The sequence below is a fragment of the Tyto alba genome, unplaced genomic scaffold (assembly GCF_018691265.1).
Source record: "Tyto alba isolate M040663 unplaced genomic scaffold, T.alba_DEE_v4.0 Super-Scaffold_18, whole genome shotgun sequence".
Classification (NCBI taxonomy): domain Eukaryota; kingdom Metazoa; phylum Chordata; class Aves; order Strigiformes; family Tytonidae; genus Tyto; species Tyto alba.
In genome coordinates this window covers 33,279,206-33,302,128 of record NW_024881280.1, presented here as the reverse complement: position 1 = coordinate 33,302,128, position 22,923 = coordinate 33,279,206, and the positions used below count along the sequence as shown (strand labels likewise).

At 38.1% G+C, this 22,923-nt stretch overlaps 2 protein-coding genes across 5 annotated transcripts in view; one reads left to right on the top strand and one right to left on the bottom strand.

The window, feature by feature from the left end:
- Window positions 1–1,147: 1,147 nt before the first annotated feature.
- LOC104356509 (GSK3B interacting protein) lies at window positions 1,148–5,773 on the bottom strand. 2 transcript variants are annotated; one of them, XM_042790603.1, is made up of 3 exons: window positions 5,706–5,773; window positions 3,690–3,948; window positions 1,148–3,039 (listed from the first exon to the last, which is right to left on the bottom strand). In XM_042790603.1, exons 2-3 carry the CDS (start codon window positions 3,945–3,947, stop codon window positions 2,878–2,880), a joined length of 420 nt encoding a protein of 139 aa, XP_042646537.1. In that variant the 5' UTR covers window position 3,948; window positions 5,706–5,773; the 3' UTR covers window positions 1,148–2,877. The 2 variants fall into 2 exon arrangements, with proteins under 2 accessions (XP_042646537.1, XP_032866369.1); XM_033010478.2 differs by lacking the exon at window positions 5,706–5,773 and adding an exon at window positions 4,953–5,094.
- Window positions 5,170–22,923, top strand: part of ATG2B (autophagy related 2B) — a 49,028-nt gene continuing 31,274 nt past the window's right edge. For all 3 annotated transcript variants that reach the window (XM_042790602.1, XM_042790601.1, XM_042790600.1), the window contains exons 1-14: window positions 5,170–5,819; window positions 9,436–9,598; window positions 11,391–11,543; window positions 12,517–12,619; window positions 13,915–14,077; window positions 14,560–14,739; window positions 17,006–17,102; window positions 18,178–18,360; window positions 18,823–18,977; window positions 19,701–19,812; window positions 19,967–20,228; window positions 21,109–21,259; window positions 21,786–21,878; window positions 22,054–22,242. In XM_042790602.1, the coding sequence (XP_042646536.1) occupies window positions 5,658–5,819; window positions 9,436–9,598; window positions 11,391–11,543; window positions 12,517–12,619; window positions 13,915–14,077; window positions 14,560–14,739; window positions 17,006–17,102; window positions 18,178–18,360; window positions 18,823–18,977; window positions 19,701–19,812; window positions 19,967–20,228; window positions 21,109–21,259; window positions 21,786–21,878; window positions 22,054–22,242 (2,166 nt within the window). In that variant the 5' untranslated portion in view covers window positions 5,170–5,657. The remainder of the gene's footprint in view (window positions 5,820–9,435; window positions 9,599–11,390; window positions 11,544–12,516; window positions 12,620–13,914; window positions 14,078–14,559; window positions 14,740–17,005; window positions 17,103–18,177; window positions 18,361–18,822; window positions 18,978–19,700; window positions 19,813–19,966; window positions 20,229–21,108; window positions 21,260–21,785; window positions 21,879–22,053; window positions 22,243–22,923) is intronic.

Here is a 22,923-nt window from a genome sequence, read left to right as displayed (position 1 = left end):
ATGGGGTTATTGGGCGTCCTGTCAGGCGGCAGACAGGCGTTGAGGCTTTTAACGCAATTCGTAGATTAACATTCTGCCAAGCAACACTTATTCAGGACTTCAGAAAACGAAAACAGCTGGCAGTGGAAGGAGACCTACTGAAATTCTGCATTGTCAGTGCTTCAGAGAAGCTCCCTCCACAGAGGGAGCAGTGCCTTGGAATAGTGACTAAAGAGCATTTTCTTCATACAGAATAATCCAGGCAGAGTGGAATGACATAGCTTTCCCGTTTTGGATTTAACACTGCAGTATGCTATAAGAAACAACAGAAGTTTCTTCCAGAAACACCTACAAAACGCCTGTTTTGGAAGTATTTCTCAGGTTGGTAAATAAGCACACAAAATGACAAAGCATTTTAAAGATGTTATGGGAATACAACAGAAGATTGGTGAGGAGGATTGTGAACACACTCAAGCGACTCGCAATTGGGGTGTTGAAAACCACATATATCATACTAACTTTGCTTAGCTTTGTGTGCTTGACTGCATTTAGATAACATAGGCTTCTGACAGACTCAGAGGCACCCTAAGGAACATCCTTGAGATTTCTGCCCTGCTGGGGGAAAGATCAAAGCACAGTGGAAAACTACTCCCTGATATATACAGGCCAAAGCAGCAGGTTCGAGACCTTTTTCTTTTTTCTCCTCTTTCTGGCGAGCAAGGACCGAGCTGTGTGGTGCCTGTGTCCCTGCTTGCGTGCCTCTGCTCAGCTGCTGCTGTGGAAATCCCCCAGGTCGCACAGTAACAAGAATAAATTCACTCTTTGCATTTCATCCATATTCTTGTGGTTGTTTCTGCATCGTGCCTGTGTTGGCTCACACAGATGTATAAGAAAAAAAAAAAAAAAAACAAACAGCAATGTAACATTTAGTTTGGCATTTTTCCACTTGTATTTCTAACACTTCCAAGTCCCTCTTTACAATCACCTACCCTTGGTATTTTGTAACAAAGTTTCAGGAGATAAGTTTTCAGCCTAAGGTTTTCACATACTTGTTAACTATTTGATATTTAATTTTTTTTTATGGGCATGATGACTTCGGTTGTTCAATCCCCCCTTTCCAGTAGATTCCACACCCCACCCCCCCCACCCCCCAAGAAAACTGCAACACTCTGGTGCACATATTTAATGCTTTAGTCACTGAAATTGAACAAGTAAATTAGTTGCAAGAAAAATATTGAAATATAAATTTGGTAAAGTACATTTCCTCACAGAGGACTAACCACGTGCCACAGACCTGTGTGCAAAAGAGAGCCTATGAGCAATTTTCAAAGCATGGAAGCATACCCTAGGGCAGAGGATTAATAGCAGAAGTTTCAACCTAAAAAGATAATAAACACAAAATTAAGCTCTGGAAAACAGAAGCACTAACTACAGTTGTCTTGTCAGTCATAGTTGTACATCACTACCCCAAAGCTACTACAAAAGCTCTCCAATTAATATGACTAATCCTTAGCAGGTATAAGTCAGTATAGCTCTACTGAAGTCACTGGAATCTGTGACTTCACAGGAACCGATGTATCCTTAAGTGTGGCTCCAAAAAAGCTACCGCATGTACTTGTCACAAAAGCATGGCAGAATAATGGCAGGGTTATTTAAATAAAGATGCACAAATACTGAATAGTACAAGAATACAAAAAGTATGAACATCACAGAATGTTAGTTCAACAGTACTGGCATTTCTAACCAACTGTAATTTTTAAAAAGTCTACCATTCAGTACATATTTGAAAAGTTACAGCAGAACAATAGATTTATAAAGAGATTTGTTCCAGTTTTTAAGTAGAAAATACAAGTTATATCTTCCAGTTTGTATTAATCTTAGCAAATTTCACACAGCCTTTGGTTTCAAACCAATACAATGCAATTAACATTACAGTGCTTGCTTAGTATTCATTAGGAGAGGACACTGTACAATTGAGGGAGCAAATGTGAAAAACAGGAGTACCAAAGTACTGTATTATAGAAAGTAAGGGCTGAAGCAAAAATACTCTTCAGTATATCCTGTACATCATGTAAACACACATTCAGAATAGTAAACAGGCTAATACGTCTTCTAAGCCTCCCAGTTACATTACAGCATACATATATATATATATATATATAGCATATATAACATCATCTTTAGGAAATGTAGCCCATTACATCCTAATTCTGTGCTTAACTCATTTGTGATTCAGACAATACATTCATATATTAGCAGTACATCTCATATACTATTTGGAGTTTGCTGGCTGCCATAGACAAAGACAGATCAAGTACTGAGCGTTGCTGTTAACTCAGATATTGTCACTATATAAGCAACATTCAGTGGTTCAAGAACCACCTTCCTTGTTACCAAAGCTGAGAATTTTCTGATTTATGTATTGCAAATCAAGCCGCAACTCTCTTATTTGCAGAACAGTAGTTCTCTCAACTATTTTTTTATTAATTGGGTAAACAGCCTCTATTTTAAAAAGCAGATACAAAAATTATCAGTAAACACACACACACAAAATTATTACTTGTATATATAACAAACAGTCTCTCTATATTCATTTAGAGTTTTGGATAATACTTTGAACAGACACAAAATTTTTTGAATGTTGTATGAAGCAACTTACTTGCTCACCTACAACAAAAAAGAAAGTAAGATGAATAAAACTTTTTTGTTATTTATCAAAGTGGCTTTTAATAGCATTGTGAGATATGCAAATCTACTGTAGCAAAATGTTATAGAGCAGTACTAGCATGAATTAGATATTAATGCAAGAAATGAAGCTTAAGATGTTTGTAAGAAAGACCTCAGTGCCTCGTATTAAGAATTCCTTCCGGCATTAAACCTTCCTCACATCTGAGTAAATCATGACTGACTATCTTTCTTCAAAGCTTCTAGTCTTTGTAGTAATGCATTTCCAAACACTTCCCGATATGCAGGGCTGAGTGAGTCCAATAAGGAGTAGACAGTTTCATGGTATGGAGTTTGCAACCTGTCATCAGTCTGATCAAAATCATAAGCTACTACCTGCAATAAAGAAATCGCTGGTTAAATTTCTGTGGTTAGGATCACCTCGCCATAGGAAACATAGCACAACATTCAACTTTGCCAGTGAGGGCGGTAGGGTAAAGTGAAAACAAAAGATACTGCATTTAAATCTCAACCTGTGCTGTCTCCTATGGGGCTTAGTGGTAATATGCTTAGTTGTAATACATTTCAGACAGTTTCAAATACCTTCTGTCGAAAACTCAGAATATTAGTAAAATCTATCATTACGGACTTTGAAAAGAAGCCTTACATCTACGTGTTTGCACAAAAAATACAAATGGTGCAAAAAGGAGTTGTATACGTGCTGTATTACCGACTTATCTGGGTACCCAAGAAATCCAAACACTGACATGCCTATAAGGAATTGCTGCTTCAATCTTCATAATTTTCTGTCTCAAATAAATGCTAAATGCCTGGGTTTTTTTCATCAACTTCCCCTCTTGCTTTGTTGGAAGTAATTAGTTAAAGTTTCACTCTCTGGGAGAAAACATGTAGAACAGGCTTTCATAAAAGTACAAGAGAATATGTATGCTGTTTTGGTGTCACTGAAGTATTTTTCTAGGCACCTTTTGAACATGATCATCGTTCAAAATAAAGAGGCTTAACAGATTATAAACAAATTAGTTTACCCTAAGTCCTGCTTCGGTGAGCTCCAGGCAGTATCTGTTCCTTTCCCTGGTTTCCACATTGATATATGCCACATCCTCTGCACAGGGAAGGGTTTTTGAGACAAACATGTTGCTGACAGCAAACAGAACGTCATTCACAACAGCTTCAGCTTCTAGCCTCATATCTTTCACATCTGTTCCTTCAAAGTCTCTGTAATCGGAATCCTCTTCAAAACCCGTATTATTGGGCAACTCCATAGGATTGCAATCAGTCTCCATTCTGCATATGGAAACATCTATTTTAGATTTATCATACCACTACACTCAACACGTATTAACACTATAAAACAAGAGTTATAGCTTAAGCAGACATATTTAACATTGTCCAAAAAAAAGGAAAATATGGTGTTGAGAACAACTGCAAAATAAAATGTTGATAACAACTGCTTAAGAAGGTTACATTAGCACACAGAAGCAGAAACAGTATCCCTGAAGTTGCTGCTTCTTACACAAGTGACTCACATTTGCTTGTGTAAGACTCTGTTATGATTCAGCAGTAATTAATTTTGCACTTTGCAGATCCAGAATGCAGTAGGAAGGCGAGTCACTCCTGGAAAAACTGAAATCAATAGCTGTATGAAATAAAAACCTACTGTTGGTGAATTTAAGAAAGACTGTGAAAAGTCTGGGTTATCGGAGACTATAAAGACCTACTAACAACAGCTTTTTGTTCACCGTCACTAAAGAACAATTCTCTTGCTAAGCTTTTAGGCACAATCAATACATTTCAGAGACACGTACAGCCGGCCTTTGTAAGCGACTGTTCCCAAAAAGGGTCGGGCTCGGGGGGGGGGGGGGTTACCACAGCGGCCGCAGCATTTGCCTCCGGTACCGGTGTCGCCAGGAGGCCTCAGCCGACCCGCAGCCCCAGGGAAACCCGCCGAAGTTGCGCGGGGGCGCCGCCCCGGCCGCTTCGGTGGCCGAGCGCTGCGGCCCGGAGGGAGCGCGGCACCCCGACGGGCGCCACGCGAGACATTCCCTCGGCGAGACATTCCCCCTGCCCGACAGACCCCAGCTCGGACCTGCAGACGAATTCCAAAGAACCTGAAGGCAGCCGGGGTGTGGGGTGTGTGTGTGTGGGGGGGAGGGGGGGGGGGTGTGTGTGGGGCTGCCTGCCGAGCCGCGCTGCCCTCCCTCCCTCCCTCCCACTCCCGGCGAACCGCCCCGCTTTTACTGACAGCGAACCGGCCGGGCGCCCCGGGAGCCCACCTACCAACCACCTACCGAAGCCCCACCGCCCGGCCCCAGGCGGCTCCGGACACACGGGCGCCCGCCGCTCCGCCCTGCCGCCTCCCCCGGGGCCGTTCGTCAGCCCCAACCGCCACCGGGCCCGTGAGGGATCCCCCCCCCCGCCGCCGCCGCCGCTTCCGCCCCCGCCTCCTCCGCTCCGCGACGCCACTTCCGCGTGGACGTCACGGTGCCGGTGACGGCGTTTGGCGGGGGGGGGGGGCCCGCGCGCGGGGAAGGAAGGAAGGAAGGAAGGAAGGAAGGAGGGAAGGAGGGAAGGAAGGAAATAAGGAAAGAAGGAGAACAAACAGCCCGGATCTGCCCGGCCGCCCTCTCCGGAGAGCTGAGGCGGGGGGAGGCCCGCCCGCCGGCCCCTTTCTGCGCCCCGCAGCGCGGCTGCGGCGGCCCCCTCCGCGCTCGCGGGCCGCCGAGAAGATGGCGGCGGCGGCGGTGGCGGTGGTGGTGGTGGTGTCCGAGTGAGATGGAGCGACCTGCCAGCGCCTTTTCGCCCTGAGGGGAGGCGGGTCCGCCCCGCCGGCTCTGCGAGGGGCAGCGGGGGCGCGGCCCGGCAGCGGGAAGCCCCCGCGGTAGCCCCGCGTTGAGGGGCGAGGCTGGGCCCGGCGGCTCCCGCTCGCCCCCCCCCCTCGCCGGCCCGTCCGGCCCCGGCCCCGGCTCGCCGCCCGGCCCCGGCCCGCCGCCGCCATGCCGTGGCCTTTCTCGGAGTCCATCAAGAAGAGGGCCTGCAGGTACCTGCTCCAGAGGTACCTGGGCCACTTCTTGCAGGAGAAGCTCAGCCTGGAGCAGCTCAGCCTGGATCTATACCAGGGCACCGGCTCCTTGACGCAGGTCCCTCTGGATAAGTGGGTAAGAGATGCCGGCGCTTCGCCCCCTCGGCTCCTCTGCGTCTGAGGGACCAGCTGATTCCCTGCCCCCGGCTGCCACCCACTTTATTTTCAGTACCCAGCCTCCTTTATGTAAAGAGTTACAACCATAATTAGCATTTGAGCCAGGGAACTAGTCTCTGATATGCTAGCACTTAAAAACAAACCCCCCCCAAAAAATCTCGTCATTTGTTATGCATATGTTTTTCTATCCGTGCTTTGGTTTTGTTATTTTTCATTATGAGAAAGGAAACAACAGCTAAAAGAAGTCAATAGCTGCTGATATGTCGGGAGAAGGAGCTAGTGTAGCCCAACCTACTAGAGATTGCTGCTGTAGTTACTGAGGAGCGTGTTTACTAATTACGACTGGAGATGATAAAAATACAAAGTAATCCCTGTTCAATCTATGCTTTGTCTTAATCTTGAAGGTGTCTTAGTTCTTACTGACAACGTTACGCTGAGTTTAGACCATCTAGATCTCTAAAAATTGTCCCCTAGTCTTGCAGTGGTGAAAGTACTTGTTGACAAATGAAAAGCTGTTTTTAGCTGAAGTTTGCTTAGCAGCTGGGCTGTCTTGCTTTGAACCATCTGAAGCTTTTTTTCAGTCCTGGTGTGTATGTTTTTATATATGTGTGTATGTGTCTGAACACACACACACATATGCATACTTCCAGTCTGCTGTTAGTAATCCAAAGGTCTGTGTCCATGTTTGTCATATTTCGCAAAGTTTCTCGGGTTAATTACCAACATTACTGAATTCTACCTGCCAGTCAAGTGACTGTCATGAGGAGCCTTAAGCACTGCTGTGCGTCAGTCATTGACTTCCAGGGTAGCCCAGATGAACTATGTACACAGCCTTATTGGTTTACAAAGGACTTTCAAAACACATTTTTGCTATACGACGTTCTGGTATTAGGCCTTGATGGGTACATTTTAAACTACTTGCGAATATGTGATGTTTTCAAATAATGCGTTTCCAGTTGCTTGTGTGAAGATATGTTTGAAAGTGGCAGAAGACAGACGTTTTCAGAAATGCTCAATATTACCAGTGTTTTAGTGTGGGGTTTTTTTTGTTGTTTGCTCGTTTGTTCTTTTCTTTTCTGGCTCTGTCTGCAGCTTGTTTTCTGTGGCAGGCAGTGAGGCTGTCTCGCTTTAATTGAATTATTATGCCCTCTAGTGGGTATCGCAGCACTCTGCACTAGTCAAAGTGACATTATTTAAAATGGAAATACTTTGAAACAGCAGCAGTTATAGACCAGTACTAAATGAACAGTTAATAATGTATACACAGCGATTAAATCTATATACAATAATGCTTAGGTTATATTCCCCATTTGTGGATCAGCGTTTTTCTTTTTCGCTTGTAAACAATGTCATGTTTGAGGTTCTCTGCACGTGACTTTCTCATGTATGACAGATTGCAAAACCAGATGTCACAGAAGTACTACAGCTTTTTTTTTCCCCCTCTAGTCATTGTAAGCTTGTTCTCTATGAGTCACCAGGATGACTGTATTTTTATATCCATTTTTGTGGATACTTCTGTTCATATTAACATTGTAGATATTTTAGCCAACACTCTGTGTGTTTATAGATTATAGAGATATATGGAAATACCTGGGACTATCAGTGTAACCCCTTTGCCTCTTGAGACCTGGGCTGTTTAGAGAAATCAAAATGTTACCCATGCTCTTTGTGGTTGAATTTTAATATACGTTGAATAATACTTTCACTGCCAGTGTATTACTGTGATTTCCAGCTGGAGATTTTCATTCAGCAATGTGGGAACAAGTTCTGATGTGAAGATGGTGCTTCAGTTTTAAAATTTCACTTGGAGTACTCTAATTGCTGCTTTCTAGGAAAAACTGGCTTGGTTGTAAAGTAATTTAGCTGTATGAATACTTGAATTGTTTTGCTTTTAGATAGTAAATTTCTATTTCAAAATAATAAGGAATGTAGTGAAATACGCTCATCTTTATTGCCTTGTATGTTGATAGCAAAAACACATCTGAGTCAGTTTTATTCAAAATATGGTAGCTAGCTTACTTCCTGCTATAGCAAATTATTTTGTAAAGGTTCAAGTAATTTAAATGAATCTGTGATATTTTCAAATATAGTTTTCATGCCACGTTATTATTTTGCCTCATCTTATACTGTTACTACATCTATAATTCTTCTGTTTAATTAAAAAAAAAGTTTTAATGCCACTGAATCTTAGTTGATTATTTGATTCTTAAATAATTTCCCAGTAGAACTGTTTCAGGTTCTGTTTCTTTAAAATTGGTGTCTCGTTCTGCTGCTTGAGTGGACTTTGCAACAGAAACTATAAAAGCTGAACATGCAAGCAAACAAAATTCTAAAAGCAAAGTTAGTAAGAGTATAAGCAGAGCAATAAGCTAACGTGATGGGAAAGTTGCACCTGGAGATGTAAGAATGAAAAATGTTATTTTCTGAAAGTTTTTTTGGTTCATTTTTATTTAAAAATTATTCTATATAAGTAGAACAACACTTTAAATATCATTAAAATGGAAAGTAACTTTTAAATCCCTATTTTTTACAAAGCTTTTGATGTCGACTTTATGTATTTTCTCAGGTAAAATCAGTGGACCTGTGCAACACAGGAAGGTCAAAACCACACTTTTTTTGCCAGTTGAAGATTATGTTCTGATATTACAACCACAGTCTTTATAGTGTCTTGTAATGAGATTTAGAGTGGTTTTTCTTTTGTTAAAGCAGCCTAGACAGTTCTTGTTCAGTAATTTAGGTTTTAACTGTATTTTTGAATCAGGGCACAAACAGGGATTTGCATTTTTTTTTTTTTTTAACATAAATGCAAATAATATGTTTCTTCTGTATGAATGTAATGACTGCTATATAGGGTAACAAGTGAATCTTTTCACTTAAAAATCCTAACTTACTTTTTCTGAGCTGCTGTTCCATTTTTCTCAACAATTTCACTTACTCTGTGTGCTACTGAGGGCAACTTGGTTGTAGTTTTGTTTATAATGCTAATATAAAGGATTGGGTTAACAGAACAGTTTCTGTAGAATATTGCTCTGTCCACTGAGTTAAATTTTTAAATTAGTGCTGAACACTAAGCACATTAAAATATCATTTAGAAATGGCAAATCTGTTATACAGCAAGAGATGATTATTTGGTTCCATTGTTCCAGGGTCACAGAAAAATGTAAAATGAACATTACTTTGAAATTACATATTAGTGAAATACTCTTGTCACAGAAACCAGGTACTTTTGTGTTTACTGTCAGCCTGTTCTCAGCTTTTTATTCCAAGTATTACCAGGGAAAGAATAGATTAACTTGTCAGTACTACAGTATTTGTAACAGTAAGCTAGCAGAATTTTTGAGGTATAGTGCAAATACACAGGTTATACAACTACCACTGAGAAATCTGTATTATTCCAGAAGCTAAGGAATTAATGTGAAACAAATGATGATGGAATCAAAAAACTTGAAAGTGGCCAGTTTATTATCTTTGAGTATAATTAATTTTCTTGTAGCCTCAATATGTTTTATTTGTTACAGGCAAAATTATGGATGTGATTTAAATGATTCTTATTTTATTCTTTTATTATCTTCTAGTGTCTTAATGAGATCCTGGAGTCTGCAGATGCTCCTCTGGAAGTCACAGACGGATTTATCCAATCAATTTCCTTATCTGTTCCCTGGGGGTCGTTGCTACAGGATAACTGTGCGTTAGAAGTAAAAGGATTAGAGATGGTCTTCAGGCCAAGACCAAGGCTTGGTAGGCTTATTTTTTTAATTTTCAAAAAGGAGATTCTTTACAGTTTTCCAGAGGCAAAAGGCTACACTTCCTTTAGTTAGTTCTTAGTCTTCTTTAAAGTGCCATTTAATTTACATACATTAATGATAGAGAAGGTAGTAACAGACAAAAATGTCTGACGTTTGTCAGTTGGTTGTCCAGTGTTCTGTTAAATAACAGAAAACTTTTATAGTGTTCCTACTGTTGTATCTCTTCTTCCAAACTCTTTCAGATGTGTTGAAATGAAACTAATACTGTGTGGAAAGGAGTTTTTGTTAGCTAGGTTTTTTGGGTGTTGTATGTCAGGTGCTGCTAGTCAGCATAAGTAGCTGGCTATTAGGTGGCACTAGGATAACACAGGTAAGACTACAAGGGGCTGTTACAGTGAGGGTCTGTCTGTCTTCGGCAACTTTAGAGTGAAAGGTGCATCTTCTTGTATATTTGGAGAAAAAATGCAATTTAATTGGTAACACAGTCTGAAATAATGACTTTTAGGTACTCTGAATACTTACTATCTTTGATTGTGATGCTGAGAGGATTGTCTGAGCTCTTCAAGTTTATCTGTATCTGTATGAATTTAAGCTAGTTTAGACTGTCCTGGTGATATATTTTCACTGACTATCAAACCTTCATGAATTCTATTAAGACGTGTCGTTATAGTGTATGTGAGACACTAGTGCATTTTTAGTGTGTGGAAAATTTTGATTGAATGTCTAAAAGATTTTAATTACTTTTCCTTTTACAGTGTAGAGAAGATGGAAGAAAATATTTATTTAAATGCATCATAAAGAAGAGAAAAACATTCATAAATCCTATTTTCCATCTGCATTTCATTTTTATTTGTTTATCTGGAACTAAATTTTGATTTATCTTACTGATGTAAGATTATTGCTTTGAAAGAATGGTAGTATTAAGATGAAGCTTTATTTATTCACTGGCATCCATTTAGTTCTCTGTGATGCACAGTGCTTTATAATACAGTAGAAAAACCCAACGGTGCTGGTTTTATCAGACTTCTGTAGCCACATGGATGTTTCCAGACCTGAATGCTAAACTGGAATGTTTTGCCCGTTTAACATGTTTGTGTTTGTGCTAGTTTTACTTTTGTTTGTCTATATTAGGGTGTTATAGTTGAATTTGATTAATTTTTCTAATCCAGTTTTATAGTATTTGCTCACAATGGGCTTGACATTAGCCGATAGGAAAGCACTGCCAATTAAGTTAATCTGGCTGCTAAAAAAACTTGTTCGGTTTAATATGTGCTGTGCTCTTGGATTTTATGTTCTACTTATTATGTCAGGTTTGTGTTAGACATTTAAAATGTGTTCTGAAACGCTAAGATAACAACTTAGTCGACTTTTTGCCATCTAGGATATGTTTCAAATGGAATAAGAAACCTTAAAATAATTCTTAGAAGTTATTTCCTTGATTTCATTTTGCTGATCGTGCCTGCAAAATCATACCAATATAATAAAAGTACTTTAGAAATTATTCACTTAAACCAGTGCTGAAGATTGGTTATATGAAATCCTGGTTTCGTCTTGTTTATATTGAGTTTTTAAATACCAGAATCTTACCAATGCAATCTAAATAGATGAATTTTAAAGTAGTAAAGTGTATAACGAGAGGTTGTAACCAAATTTGGTTTTAAGTATGACTTCTTACTAAGCTCTTGACACTCTTTTCTGGATGTCCCAAATGTATTATTTCATGTTATCTTTATTGTTTCTAAATATTCACAGCCAAACTTATTAATACTTCTTTTATTCCACAGCATCTGGGTCTGAGCCTATGTATTGGTCAAGTTTTATGACCAGTAGTATGCAGCTTGCAAAAGAGTGTCTTAGCCAAAAATTGACAGATGAACAAGGAGAAGGGTCCCAGCCTTTCGAAGGACTTGAGAAATTTGCAGAAACTATTGAAACAGGTATGAATTGAGATCTGAATGAACATGTGAGACTAAATCGGTTTGTGTTGTGTCTCAGTTTTACAAAATGGCATATCATTTGCCTTAACTTGTCTCACAGGTTTTCACTTATTAGCATTACTGGTAGAATTTAAACAAGAAGTCAGGACAATTGACCTTGGTTTTGAAATGGAGGAAAATAAAGCCCATTTACTAATTAAAATATCTGTATGCTTCCTTCAGTGGACAGAATGAACCCTACTTCAGGGCAAATCTGTGTTTGTTTACACCAAAACAAATACAGTTGAGTCTGTGTTTGAATGATTGCTGAGATGCCTTAGTTGTGGAGGTGCTAATTTTGTTCATCACACAAACTTAGATTGTTAGTAGCGATGCTGTTGAGGGAGAAACAGAGAATGCTTTTTCAGCTATTTTTACACAAAGTTGACCTTTTATGACAGATATACATCTCAAGAATCCCACCGTGTTGTGAGAAGTACTTTAGAAACTCTGGGTTTTTTTGACTGTTGTTTTTTTGTTAGTGGAAGAAACTAAGGGCTTGTGACCACATTATGCCGTGGAGAACCTAGTGCTGAAACGTCTGAGCTAAGTTGTAGAAATAGAAGTATTCAGCCAGAGCAGCGTGGTGCTGCGGTAATGTTTAGGGAGTTCAGACATGGTGTGTGGTGAAGTAGGTACTTCCTTTGAGAATCATCCACACCGAGCCATAGAACAACTAGGTTTGAGTTGTCACTTGCTCAGACCATTAAAGGTCCGTTGCACGGTGTGGATGTGTATATTGGAGGTTTAATGGGCATTTATATTGTCACTTGATGTCTCGCTACATAATTAAACTCAATTGATTGTTTCCACTGAAACAAATATTGAGATCTTGAAAAAAAGTGAAAGACCCCTTTAAATTAGTTATCAAAGTAATTGTTGAGTAACTTGACTTAAATGCTTGCGTGGTATCTTTCTGGTTTCTCTTTTTAAGTTTTAAGAAGAGTGAAAGTTACATTTTTGGATACTGTTTTGCGAGTAGAACATGTGCCGGAAAATTCCAAAAGTGGAACTGCACTTGAAATCAGAATCGAAAGGTAAAGATTTTTTTCTTATTTTTTTCTTATCTGCATTTTTTTTTGGTAAGGCACTTTTAGGCATTTCCTGTACAATATATTTTACCTGCGCGCACATATTTTTAATATGCAGTTAGACACTAGCTCTTGAGCACCTATTTATATAATGGCAGTGAGCATTTTCTCCACTCCCACTTAACATGTTTAAGCCAAAGATAATTTACCACCAAATTAGAAGTGTTCCACATTTTCCAGCGATAAGTTAATGACCACTTCCACAATTAATGAATACCATTTCTCAGATGTTCAACAGTCAATGGATAGTGTTGACACATCAGGCCATCTCTTCAATATACAAAAGAAACTGACCCTTTGAGTAAGACGCTTTAAATATTTTCAGAAAGAAAGATACAGTCCTGAAAAAAAAATATTCCAGAAGATTTTAGGTCCTCTGTGAGCTTTCGGAAGGGCCCACGTGTATCCTGTAATTACTTTGAACTTGAATACCATACGTGTTCTTAAAGTATTTTTTTTGACCTATGAGATAGTATAATCATACTTTCTTGCAAAGTATTGAAATCATTGCAAAATAAAACTGATTCTTACTGAGAAATGCCAGTGAAATAGATTTGGTTTCAAAACATTTATGAACTTCAGGTTGTTATGGTCAGTTCAGGAGAGATGCCAGTAAAACTGTAAGTATTTTTCCTATGGAAGTCCATTTGTAGAACAAACCTTTTCTGTACTTTAAAAAATAAATTGAAACAAACTGTTAAATAGCATGTTGTTTTGATGTTTGATACATTTTATCTATGGAAAGGTAGGTTTATTTTTCCACTGTAAATTCTATTATGTGGAGACTTGCATCTTTCTAAGACTTTACTGTTTATGTTGTCTCTTAGTATTACAGTGTAAGAAATCTAATCTTACAGGATTGGAGCCTATTTTCTCAAATTTCACAGAATGTTACTTTCAAGTAGTGCTTTTAGACAACAGAAGAATATTACATGGCAGATTTTTTTAAAAATTCAAGTTCTGAAGCAAGAATTGTGTATGTCCTAATGGAAATACTAGGATAATACACTAGGATATATTCACAACTGGAAGCATGTCACAAATGTCCTGTGGTGTCTTGTAGAAAATTTAAGATTTCCACCCATTCCCAGGGAGTGGTGGTTTCTCCTTTCATGGCAGTCAATGGCACTATAAACGGCATGAGGAGAGAGAGCACGTACAAAGTTCGAGGCTAAATGACACAATAAAGGTAGCAGTTTGCATGCACCTACCATCCTTATTTCCTTTCTTCTGTCTCCCAGAACTATGTACTGTGATGAAACTGCAGATGAGTGCTCTGGAATTAATGTCCATCAGCCCACGGCTTTTGCTCACAAGTTACTGCAGCTCTCAGGTGTCTCTTTCTTCTGGGATGAGTTTCCTGCATCAGCAAAGTCCTCCCCAGTGTGTTCAGCTACACAACTGGTAAAATTAAATAACATTCTTATAAAATGTAAATAGGTGAGGGATAGAATATATTGTTACACTAATATATTAGTTTAGTCGTGAGGGATATAAGTGTTGAACTTTTACATGAATCTGTGTTTGATAAGTTTCATAATCACTTGCTGTGATTTTGAGGAGGGGGAAGGAAACGGAGACTTTAGGACTGAGTGAAATTTAGGATGTATTGTACTGGAATCTGGTCACAGCTCTAATGTGTACAAGTCCTCTACAGTTCACTGTTCTGTGCAAACTTGCCCCACTTTTTTGCAAAGGCCTAATGTTTCACGTTTTACATGCCTTGTTTCTTTCACTTTTATCAATACCTGTTTTTAAGGCCATTGTGAAATACGTACCTGTGTAATAAGCTTACTTGAAATACTGGTTTATATATATATATTTTTTTTTTTTTTTTTGGTAAGAAATGGGATATATTCTTACTCCTTTCTCTGTAATGTTTTAAGGCAACTGAACCAAAGCTTTCACCTAGCTGGAATCCAAAAATCATTTATGAGCCACATCCACAATTAACAAGAAACTTGCCAGAAATTACTCCTTCTGACCCTGTTCAGATCAGTAAGCTGATTGGTAGAATGGAGTTGAGCCTAACATTAAAGCAAAACGAAGTACTTCCTGGAGCTAAGGTTAGTCATGCTTTCCTGGTCTTTAACTAAAGTAATAGTTATGTAGGATTTTGGTTTTTTCTACGTAGAAAAAAAATTGTGAGTTTCTCAAGGGAACAGAATCTCCTTAGTTTTGTTGTAGATTCTCTGCATTCAAAACCAACATATATGTCCAAAAAGACATATTTATAATGGCCAGACAAGTCAATGGCACACTGAAATCTCTTCAAGGAGAATTCCTGTATGTTTGACAGACTGAATTTATATGTTGGGGTAACTCCTGAGAAAGTTGGTTCGTCTTCATGAAACTCCTGCTGCTATTCATTTATCCTTTTTTCTTGTCACTCTGACTTTGCCTACATATATGTGGGACGTTTAACTGGTTGATCAAAACCACTTTGGTTTTAAAAGGGTATAATTTATTTCAACAATTACAACTAAACTTTAAATAGTTCATTAGGTTGCAATATTGCAGCATTATAAGACTAACATGAACATTTCTACTTCTGTATTTTTATATTAAAATCTATAGTAAATCAAGTAATAATGTCATATTTAAATGCTACTAAAGTAATATTTCATTTGACTTTTACATAAAGGATACAGGAAGCAAAAAAGCCCTTTTTTTTTTTTTTTTTAAGTGTAAGTGTATAAGTAAAGTTCTGTAAATATATTCCCCTTGTCTCCAGTTTTAAAATTGGCTATTGACCTGTCTTGTATAGTGCACTGCACGCTACAGAAAGCATGAAGTTTCTACTAGAGTAGAAAAGTTTCTCATGTCCAGCAGTTTCTAGTCAATCTAACTTTGTTTATTCAGCTAAGAGTCCTTGAAAAGTGAAATAACATATTTTGTTTGCTATGAAATAGAAAAATGCTGGCTATTTCAAAAATATGAATAGTTAATGCAGTTAACACCTATAAATAGACTGATGTCCAGATGTTTCTAAAGGTCAAAAATTTTCTATTTGTATATCATTAGATGTGTTGTAAGGTAGCCAGAAGAATGTCAAGGACAGGGTTGAGAGTAATTTTTGTTCTGTAGGAGATGTTCAGTATAATAGAATGCAGAGCAGCGGTCTCTGCAAGCCCATCTTGCATACAGGCAAAACACTGTTGGTATGTTAAAGAACAGCAACATCTGAACTAGGGAATGGATGTAATATTCTATGACAGAATTAAACAAGGATTTGTTTTTTGATTTAATAGGCAGAATTCATGCAGATTGGAAAGAACATAGATAAAATCTATTGCTCAGTCTAGGTTAAGTTTGTTTGTTTGTTTTTAACTTCAGAAACTGAATTATGTTAGACCATCTTTGATTAGAATATATATTTCAAGCCTGTAAACTACAAAATATACTGTGAGTTCATGTCAAGTATGAGACACTTCAATAATTTGATTTTCTTTGAACTCTTACCAAAGGATGGAAAAAATAGTAGGAAACAGTATACAAAACTAACTGATCATTTGTTTTCCCTGCCTAGGTAAATAGTCCCTTAAGGTCTTTATGAGCAAAAATACACTTTCATATAAATGCATTCCACTGCATACTTCTTTTTTTCCTTTTTTTTTTTTTTTTTTTCCTTTTCTTTCCCCCTGGGTGTGGTGGGTTGACCTCGGCTGGCTGCCATACACCCATCCAGCAGCTTTTGCACTCCTCAACAGGACAGGGGGAGAGGGAGTGTGGTTAGAAGAACTCACAGATTGAGATAAAGACAAGGAGACCGCTTAGCAGTTACTGTCACGGTCACAACAGACTCAACCTGGGGAAAATTAATTGAATTTATTGCCAATTAGAATGGAGTTGGATGATGAGAAACAAACTGAAACACCTTCCCCTCACCCATTTTTCTTCCCAGGCTCAGCTTCACTTCATCATTCCCAACTCTTCCACCTCCTCACCACACTGAGCAGTGCAGGGGGGTGGGGAGTTGGGGGGCTGCAGCCAGCTCATTGCAGTTCCTCTCTGCTTCTCCTTTCTCCTCGGGCTTTCCCCTACGAAACAAAGCAACTAACAGGTTAATGGTATTCTTGAATTTTCCTACTAGGTAATTATATTGTATTTTAAGCTAGTGAGTTGTCAGTGACACACCTGCATCTATCCTGCCAAGTTACAGATTGGAAGCAATACACAGATTTCTAGCTGCTCTTGTGTAGAAGATGAAGGTGCTGCTGGAATGGCAGTATCCTTTACAGCATCACAATCCATAATCAATATAGTTGATTCAAGACTTTTAAAGGAAAATTCCTTAAGCGTTCTTACTTTTTTTTTTTTTTTTTTCTCCAGTTGGATGTAGATGGACAAATAGACTCTGTACATCTGTTTCTGTCACCAAGGCAGGTGCATCTTCTGTTGGACATGGTAGCAGCTATTGCTGGACCAGGCAAGTGAACATTCTGTAAATGTTAAATATGTATTGCACTGGATGAAAAATAAACTTTGCAAGATAAACAGGTTTCCTCAGTGGGAAAAAAAAAAAAAAGTTTGTGGTGGTAGATTATTATTAATTTCTATCTGATAGTAGCAAAATCTTTTGTAGGTGCTCTGAGTAGGACTATAATGAGTTTACTGACTTAAGTTGCAATTTGTACATGCTGGTAATGAAAATCTAGGTAACAGCTAAGGTTTGACAAGTGACTATATAGTAGGAAAAGAGATGGGGAGGTGGTCAGTGGGGAATATCAGGAGGCCGGAATGATTTTAGTTGTTGTAGCTTCTCTTTCACGAGAGGGTCTTAGCGGTCTGGTACCTCCTCTGTCCTGTGCTTTAGTGGCAGGCACAGGAAACACAGAACAGACAGTAGCTGGGTTCATTTGTCCGTATTTGCTAAGTAATTAACAGCATTTTTTTGACTGCTGCAGTAGCAGGATGAGGGTGATTTAGTTTGCTCTCCCCCCGCCCCCATCTACCTCATGTAACAACACTTCTTATTAGGACAGGTAGTTAATCTTCTTGTTGAAAAGATTTGTCATTTCCTGGGTAGTACCTAATATTCTTCTAATGATACTGATACATTTGTTTTACTGATCTTGGTCACTGTTTTTTGGATAACTAGAAAAGCATTACATACAGTTACCCACATATGTCATCTTCAAATCTGAAATTTTAATTTCTTAGTAGTAAGACATTTTAAGAGATTGTGTCCCTAGTCCTTAAAGTTGACTGAGAAGAGAAATACATGCTGATATTATATGTGAACACGTTTGCATGTAAGACCTTAAAATATTTTCTTCAGACTTTAAATTAATGAATGCTAGGGAGAGAGTAGTCTGTTTTGGACAAGTAAGATCTTTAAAACAACAAACTGTTATTATGTATATACACATCTGATATACAGCAAAGATGCATATATACACAGCAACAACAGTAGGTTAACTTTCAGGTTAATTTTTTAATTTTTTTGGGCATGCTGGTACAGAAATTACAGTGGGCTTTCTGTCCTTTTTTTTTGAATTCAGAGAGCCTAAGCAGGATAGAATTGTCAACTAAAGATAGGAAAAACCGGCCAATGCAACAGGAAGATGAGTATCGGATTCAGATGGAATTGAAACGTTATTTAAGAAAAGAGTCTTTATCTGCGGGAGCGTCATCCGAGCAGAGCTTCTATGAGACAGAGAGTGCCAGAACGCCTTCTAGTCGTGGCAAGTATAAAAGATGATGCAGCATAACAAATAACCTGTTGTTAGAATTATCTAAATTGACTGTTCATCTTTTAATTTTACTAATTAATTGATTACCTGATTTCTATTTTTATTTGAATAATTTTTGATGATGATTTTTAATGTGGAAATACGAGCTTTGGTTTGTCAAAAGGAGAGTGTATGCATTTGTAGAAGTTATGCCAGCTTGAATATGAAAATGGAAAATTTAACTGTCCTAGTATTTAGGGTTTCTGACTGTTTGTTCCTTAAGTAATCTCTGTGCATAGCTACTACTAGCCTCAGTGTCAAGAGAACTTGGAACGTCTGTAAATAATATATTTAGCTGATTGTAATTGTCTAGCAGGTAGATTTCTGAACTTATGCATACATTGCTGTTAAAAGTAAAGTTTTGGAGTTTTTTTCATTAGAAACTAACTCTTTACTGTCTATGATTCTTATTAGAAGAAGAAGTTTTCTTCTCAATGGCTGAAATGGACATGTCTCACAGCCTTTCCTCCCTTCCACCTCTTGGAGACCCTCCAACCATGGATCTAGACTTGTCTTTATCTAGCACATACACAACTACACCAGCAGGATCTCCACTGAGCACTACAGTGGTATAGTATTAACTACATTTAAAATCTTTTTGAAATTAACAGTTTTGTTTGAAGCTGTTCCATAAATATTCTTAACAATATCAAGAACTGTTGCAAAATTCTAGGACAAGTGAAAATGTTTAGAGCTGATAGTATTCCTTTTCTGCTATGGAAATTGTATTGGGAAGTGTCTCATCTGTTTGACTACCCAGGCAAGAATTGGAATGTATTTGTTTTCAAATGCCTTGAAGCTTATATAGGATGCTTTATGTTTTATTTTCTTTTTAATAACCGCATGTTTGCCATCTGTTTTTTCTTTTAATACGGACTACACAGGCAATGACAATAAAAAGTACAAAATCATTGTATTGCATTATTCCTCAAACAACGTAAAACTTGTGCTGTTGATATTGCCGTTTTTCCCAAATCTGTTACGTGCCTAATACTTTGTGTAACAAAAGCCGTGGAGAACAGCTGTGCTTTTTACAGAGAAACAGAAGAATATGGAGAGAGCAACTTTAGCTTTAAAAATATGTGGGTGTAGACGAACATAGAATTAGAAAGTGTAACCCGAAGTAAAGCATAGCTACATTCTTTAGTGGAGCGCTATTATGCTATATAATGGCATGTTGTTGATTGTTTATGCATGTATTTTGGTTTTGTTCCTTTACCTTAATATTTATGTTTGATCTAATATCTGACATCTATTTATCAAATTGAAGATCATGTATATTTTTGTTTTAGCTTCAACCAACTTGGGGTGATTTTCTTGATCGTAACAAACAAGAGCTGCAACCTCCAAGAGGTTCTTCACTTGCAGCCAACATGGTTCACCAGACTTCCTTAAGAAGGACATGTAAGTAAAAATGTTTTGCATTCTGGTCCCTGGCTGTGTCTGGAAATGAGTTGTTACGCAACAACTTGATAAAAAGAAATGAAAATCGAAAGTAAGATGATTTTATAAATGTGTTATTGCTGAAAAATTATGTGAACTTAATTTTGTATTTCAGCTATTCCATCCAGATCTGTTTCTGTGGATGAATCCAGACCTGAGCTTCTTTTTAGACTGGCAGTTGGAACTTTCTCAGTGTCTGTACTTCATATTGACCCTTTACCCCCACCTGAAAGTTCTCTGAACCTTAACCCATTGACACCAATGGCTCGGGATTTCTTTACCCGAATAGAAAAGATTGAGCCAGTTAAGTTTTCAACAGAAGATTTTCTGTCCTTCCGAGAAGTATTTGCAGAAGCTTGTTCTCATGATCACCTTAGGTATAACTTTGTTTATTAATAAATATAATTATCAAAAATATCTTTTAAGTCAATTTGAGTAAAGTAAGTTTGTTTCCATAGGAATTGTGTCAATACTTGCATTTCATTAGATTTCTTTGATAATTTCAAAATAGCCTTGAATTTTGACATCTGTTGTCCAAGACTGGGGTTCTTTGTAATAAAAAAAGAGAAGTGCCTAAGCATTAAAATCAACCTAGCTCTTTTCAACAATAAAGGAATTAAACTAGGTACAGTTTCTACCACAGAAACCTAGAAGGTTGGGTAACACTAAGTAAATTTATTTCCTTAGAAATAGCTGTATTTTACAGGACCATCATTATCCCTATATAGGGATTTCTGCTTGAATGATCTTAGGTTTACTTACTTTTATCCCTGCTGATATGCTATTTTGCAGTAAGTGTGAGCAAAATTGTAAAGTTAGTCAACAGTCTTTTTTCCCAGGTGGTTTTACCATCCCAGTACAGTGTATGAAGTAAAATATTTAATGGTTTATGTATTTTCTTACCTTATACATGCAATTTAGACTTCCCGAGTCATTTGACTTTTGCACTGTCTGTGTAAGGAGGTTAGATTCCCAGCTTTCTGTGAATTGTGTCTTAAGTTAGATGTCTGAAGTGTTTGTTACAAATTTCTCTACACTGACCATTGCTGGATGTGTTACTTGTGAGCTCCACTGTCTTTGTTGCTAAGGCTATATATAATCTGTTATAATTAGAATTTTTCCTTATTTTTTAAGAAATCGTGGTGGGTTTAATGATTTTTGAAAGAACTGTAGTGATTCTTTTTTACATATTTAAGTCTTGACTTTTCATAATTTTTATTGTTCTGCTTTTCATAATTCATAATTTTCATAATTCAGATTTATAGGTACTGGCATCAAAGTGTCTTACGAACAAAGACAACGGACAGCCTCTCGAAGTTTTAGTACTGATTTATCCATTGGGGATATGGAGTTCCTGGAATGCCTTTTTTCTACTGACTCTCATTCCATTCAGCCTCACTATACAGAAGTACGTAAAAAATACAGGGAGTTCTGTAGAAAAGAAATGTTAATTGTATATCTGAGAATGCAAGATTTTTAAATGGTTATAATTTTTTTTGTTTGTTTGTTTGTAATATATTATGGTTTTAAGAGGCAACTTTTATTTTACTGGCAAGCTCAAATAGTGAACCAGACTGTTCTCATACCTGACAGGAATAGTGTTAAGTAGCCAAACTTCACTAGTTTACTTGGCTTTTTTTAAATGTGCTTAACACAGTTTGGGAATTAGAGTAAATGTTTTCCAAAAACTAACTGATGGAGTTGAGCAATGGGAAGGTTTGTTTGGGTGATGATTATTCTTCCAGCTCTTCTCATGGTCAGAGACATCAAATAAAGTGGCTGAATAAGTGGATTGAGTAAGCTGGGCTGGAGATCTCTGTTGAATGTAGGTTTACCAACTGTCTGTTCTAGCTAATATGTCATAAATATCTTTCCCTCTGGCAACTCTTTCCTCCTTATCTATTGAGTATTTTTAACTCTCTTTTATTCTAAAGCTGCTGACATTTCATTCTGAAGAAGGAAATGAATCTCATGCTATGCCATGCCTTCAGCTTCATTATAAACATTCAGATAACAGAGGACCTCAGGTAAGGTGGGAGATTAAAAACACCAGGTGTCTGTATAATAGCCTTTGTCTAGTTTTGTTCCTTTTTAACAGAAAGGCATCTTTCTTGTGAAACAGGGTCCTTAACTCTCAGTTATTATAATTTGTTTCACTCTATTGTTTTTAAGGATTTTAGTGCTTTTTCTCTTTCTTTTCAGGGTAGTCAAGGGAGACTCAGTTCTGTTCCACAGAAAGCAGAGTTACAAATAAAGCTAAGTCCAGTGTTTTGTGAGCTGGATATTAGTATTGTAGACAGATTAAATTCCTTACTTCAACCACAGAAACTAACTACAGTGGAGATGATGGCATCTCACATGTATGCGTCTTACAACAAGCACATAAGTCTGGTAAGTTAAAAGTGAAATTGATTAATAAACTTGCTGATTTTTTTCAGGAGGAAGGCAGGAATGCACTTAGCCTGAGATTGCGAATTCTGACTGATACGTGGTGGTTGGGTGTTTTTGGTTTTGATTTGTGGGTGTGGGGGTGTATGTGTGGGGTTTGGTTTGTTTTGTTGGCATTTTATTTCTGATACAGAACAGCAGCTGTCTGACATAGGTGCTTATTTTAGATTCAGTGATTGCATGCTTGAGAACAGACCTAAAGACCATGGTAGCAGCTTCAACAACCTGTGTAAGCTCTCAGCTTCTTGAAGCAAGCAGAACTGGGCAAAAGAGAGGAATCTTGACTGACTTCAATCCCTTATCTGTCCCGTCACGCTCTTCAGCAGCTGATATAAACTGTTGCTGACAATTTCACTTCTGTATTGAAATCCTTAGGTGTCACAGTCAGCCCAGTTGCCTCTGCTGTGCCTTACCTGCCTTTGGGGGGAGGTAACAGAAAGGATGGGGAACATAGGCATCGTGTTCTAGTGATCGAGGACCAGCAGGAAAAGTTGGAGCTTGTTTGTCTTGGTTCAGGTTGTCAGCAGGATTTAAGTGTTAGTATTTTTAGCACAGCAACATTCAACTTGAAGGCTTTTCTTGAAATGCACAAGGAAAGATTCATGCAATTAACCGATTTTTCTA

Coding starts and splice junctions, on each gene's coding strand:
- LOC104356509 (XM_042790603.1), bottom strand. CDS start 3,947: ATGGAGACTGATTGCAATCCTATGGAGTTGCCCAATAATACGGGTTTT. Junction 3,040..3,689: donor TCACCGAAGCAGGACTTAGG/GTAAACTAATTT, acceptor TCTTTATTGCAG/GTAGTAGCTTATGATTTTGA.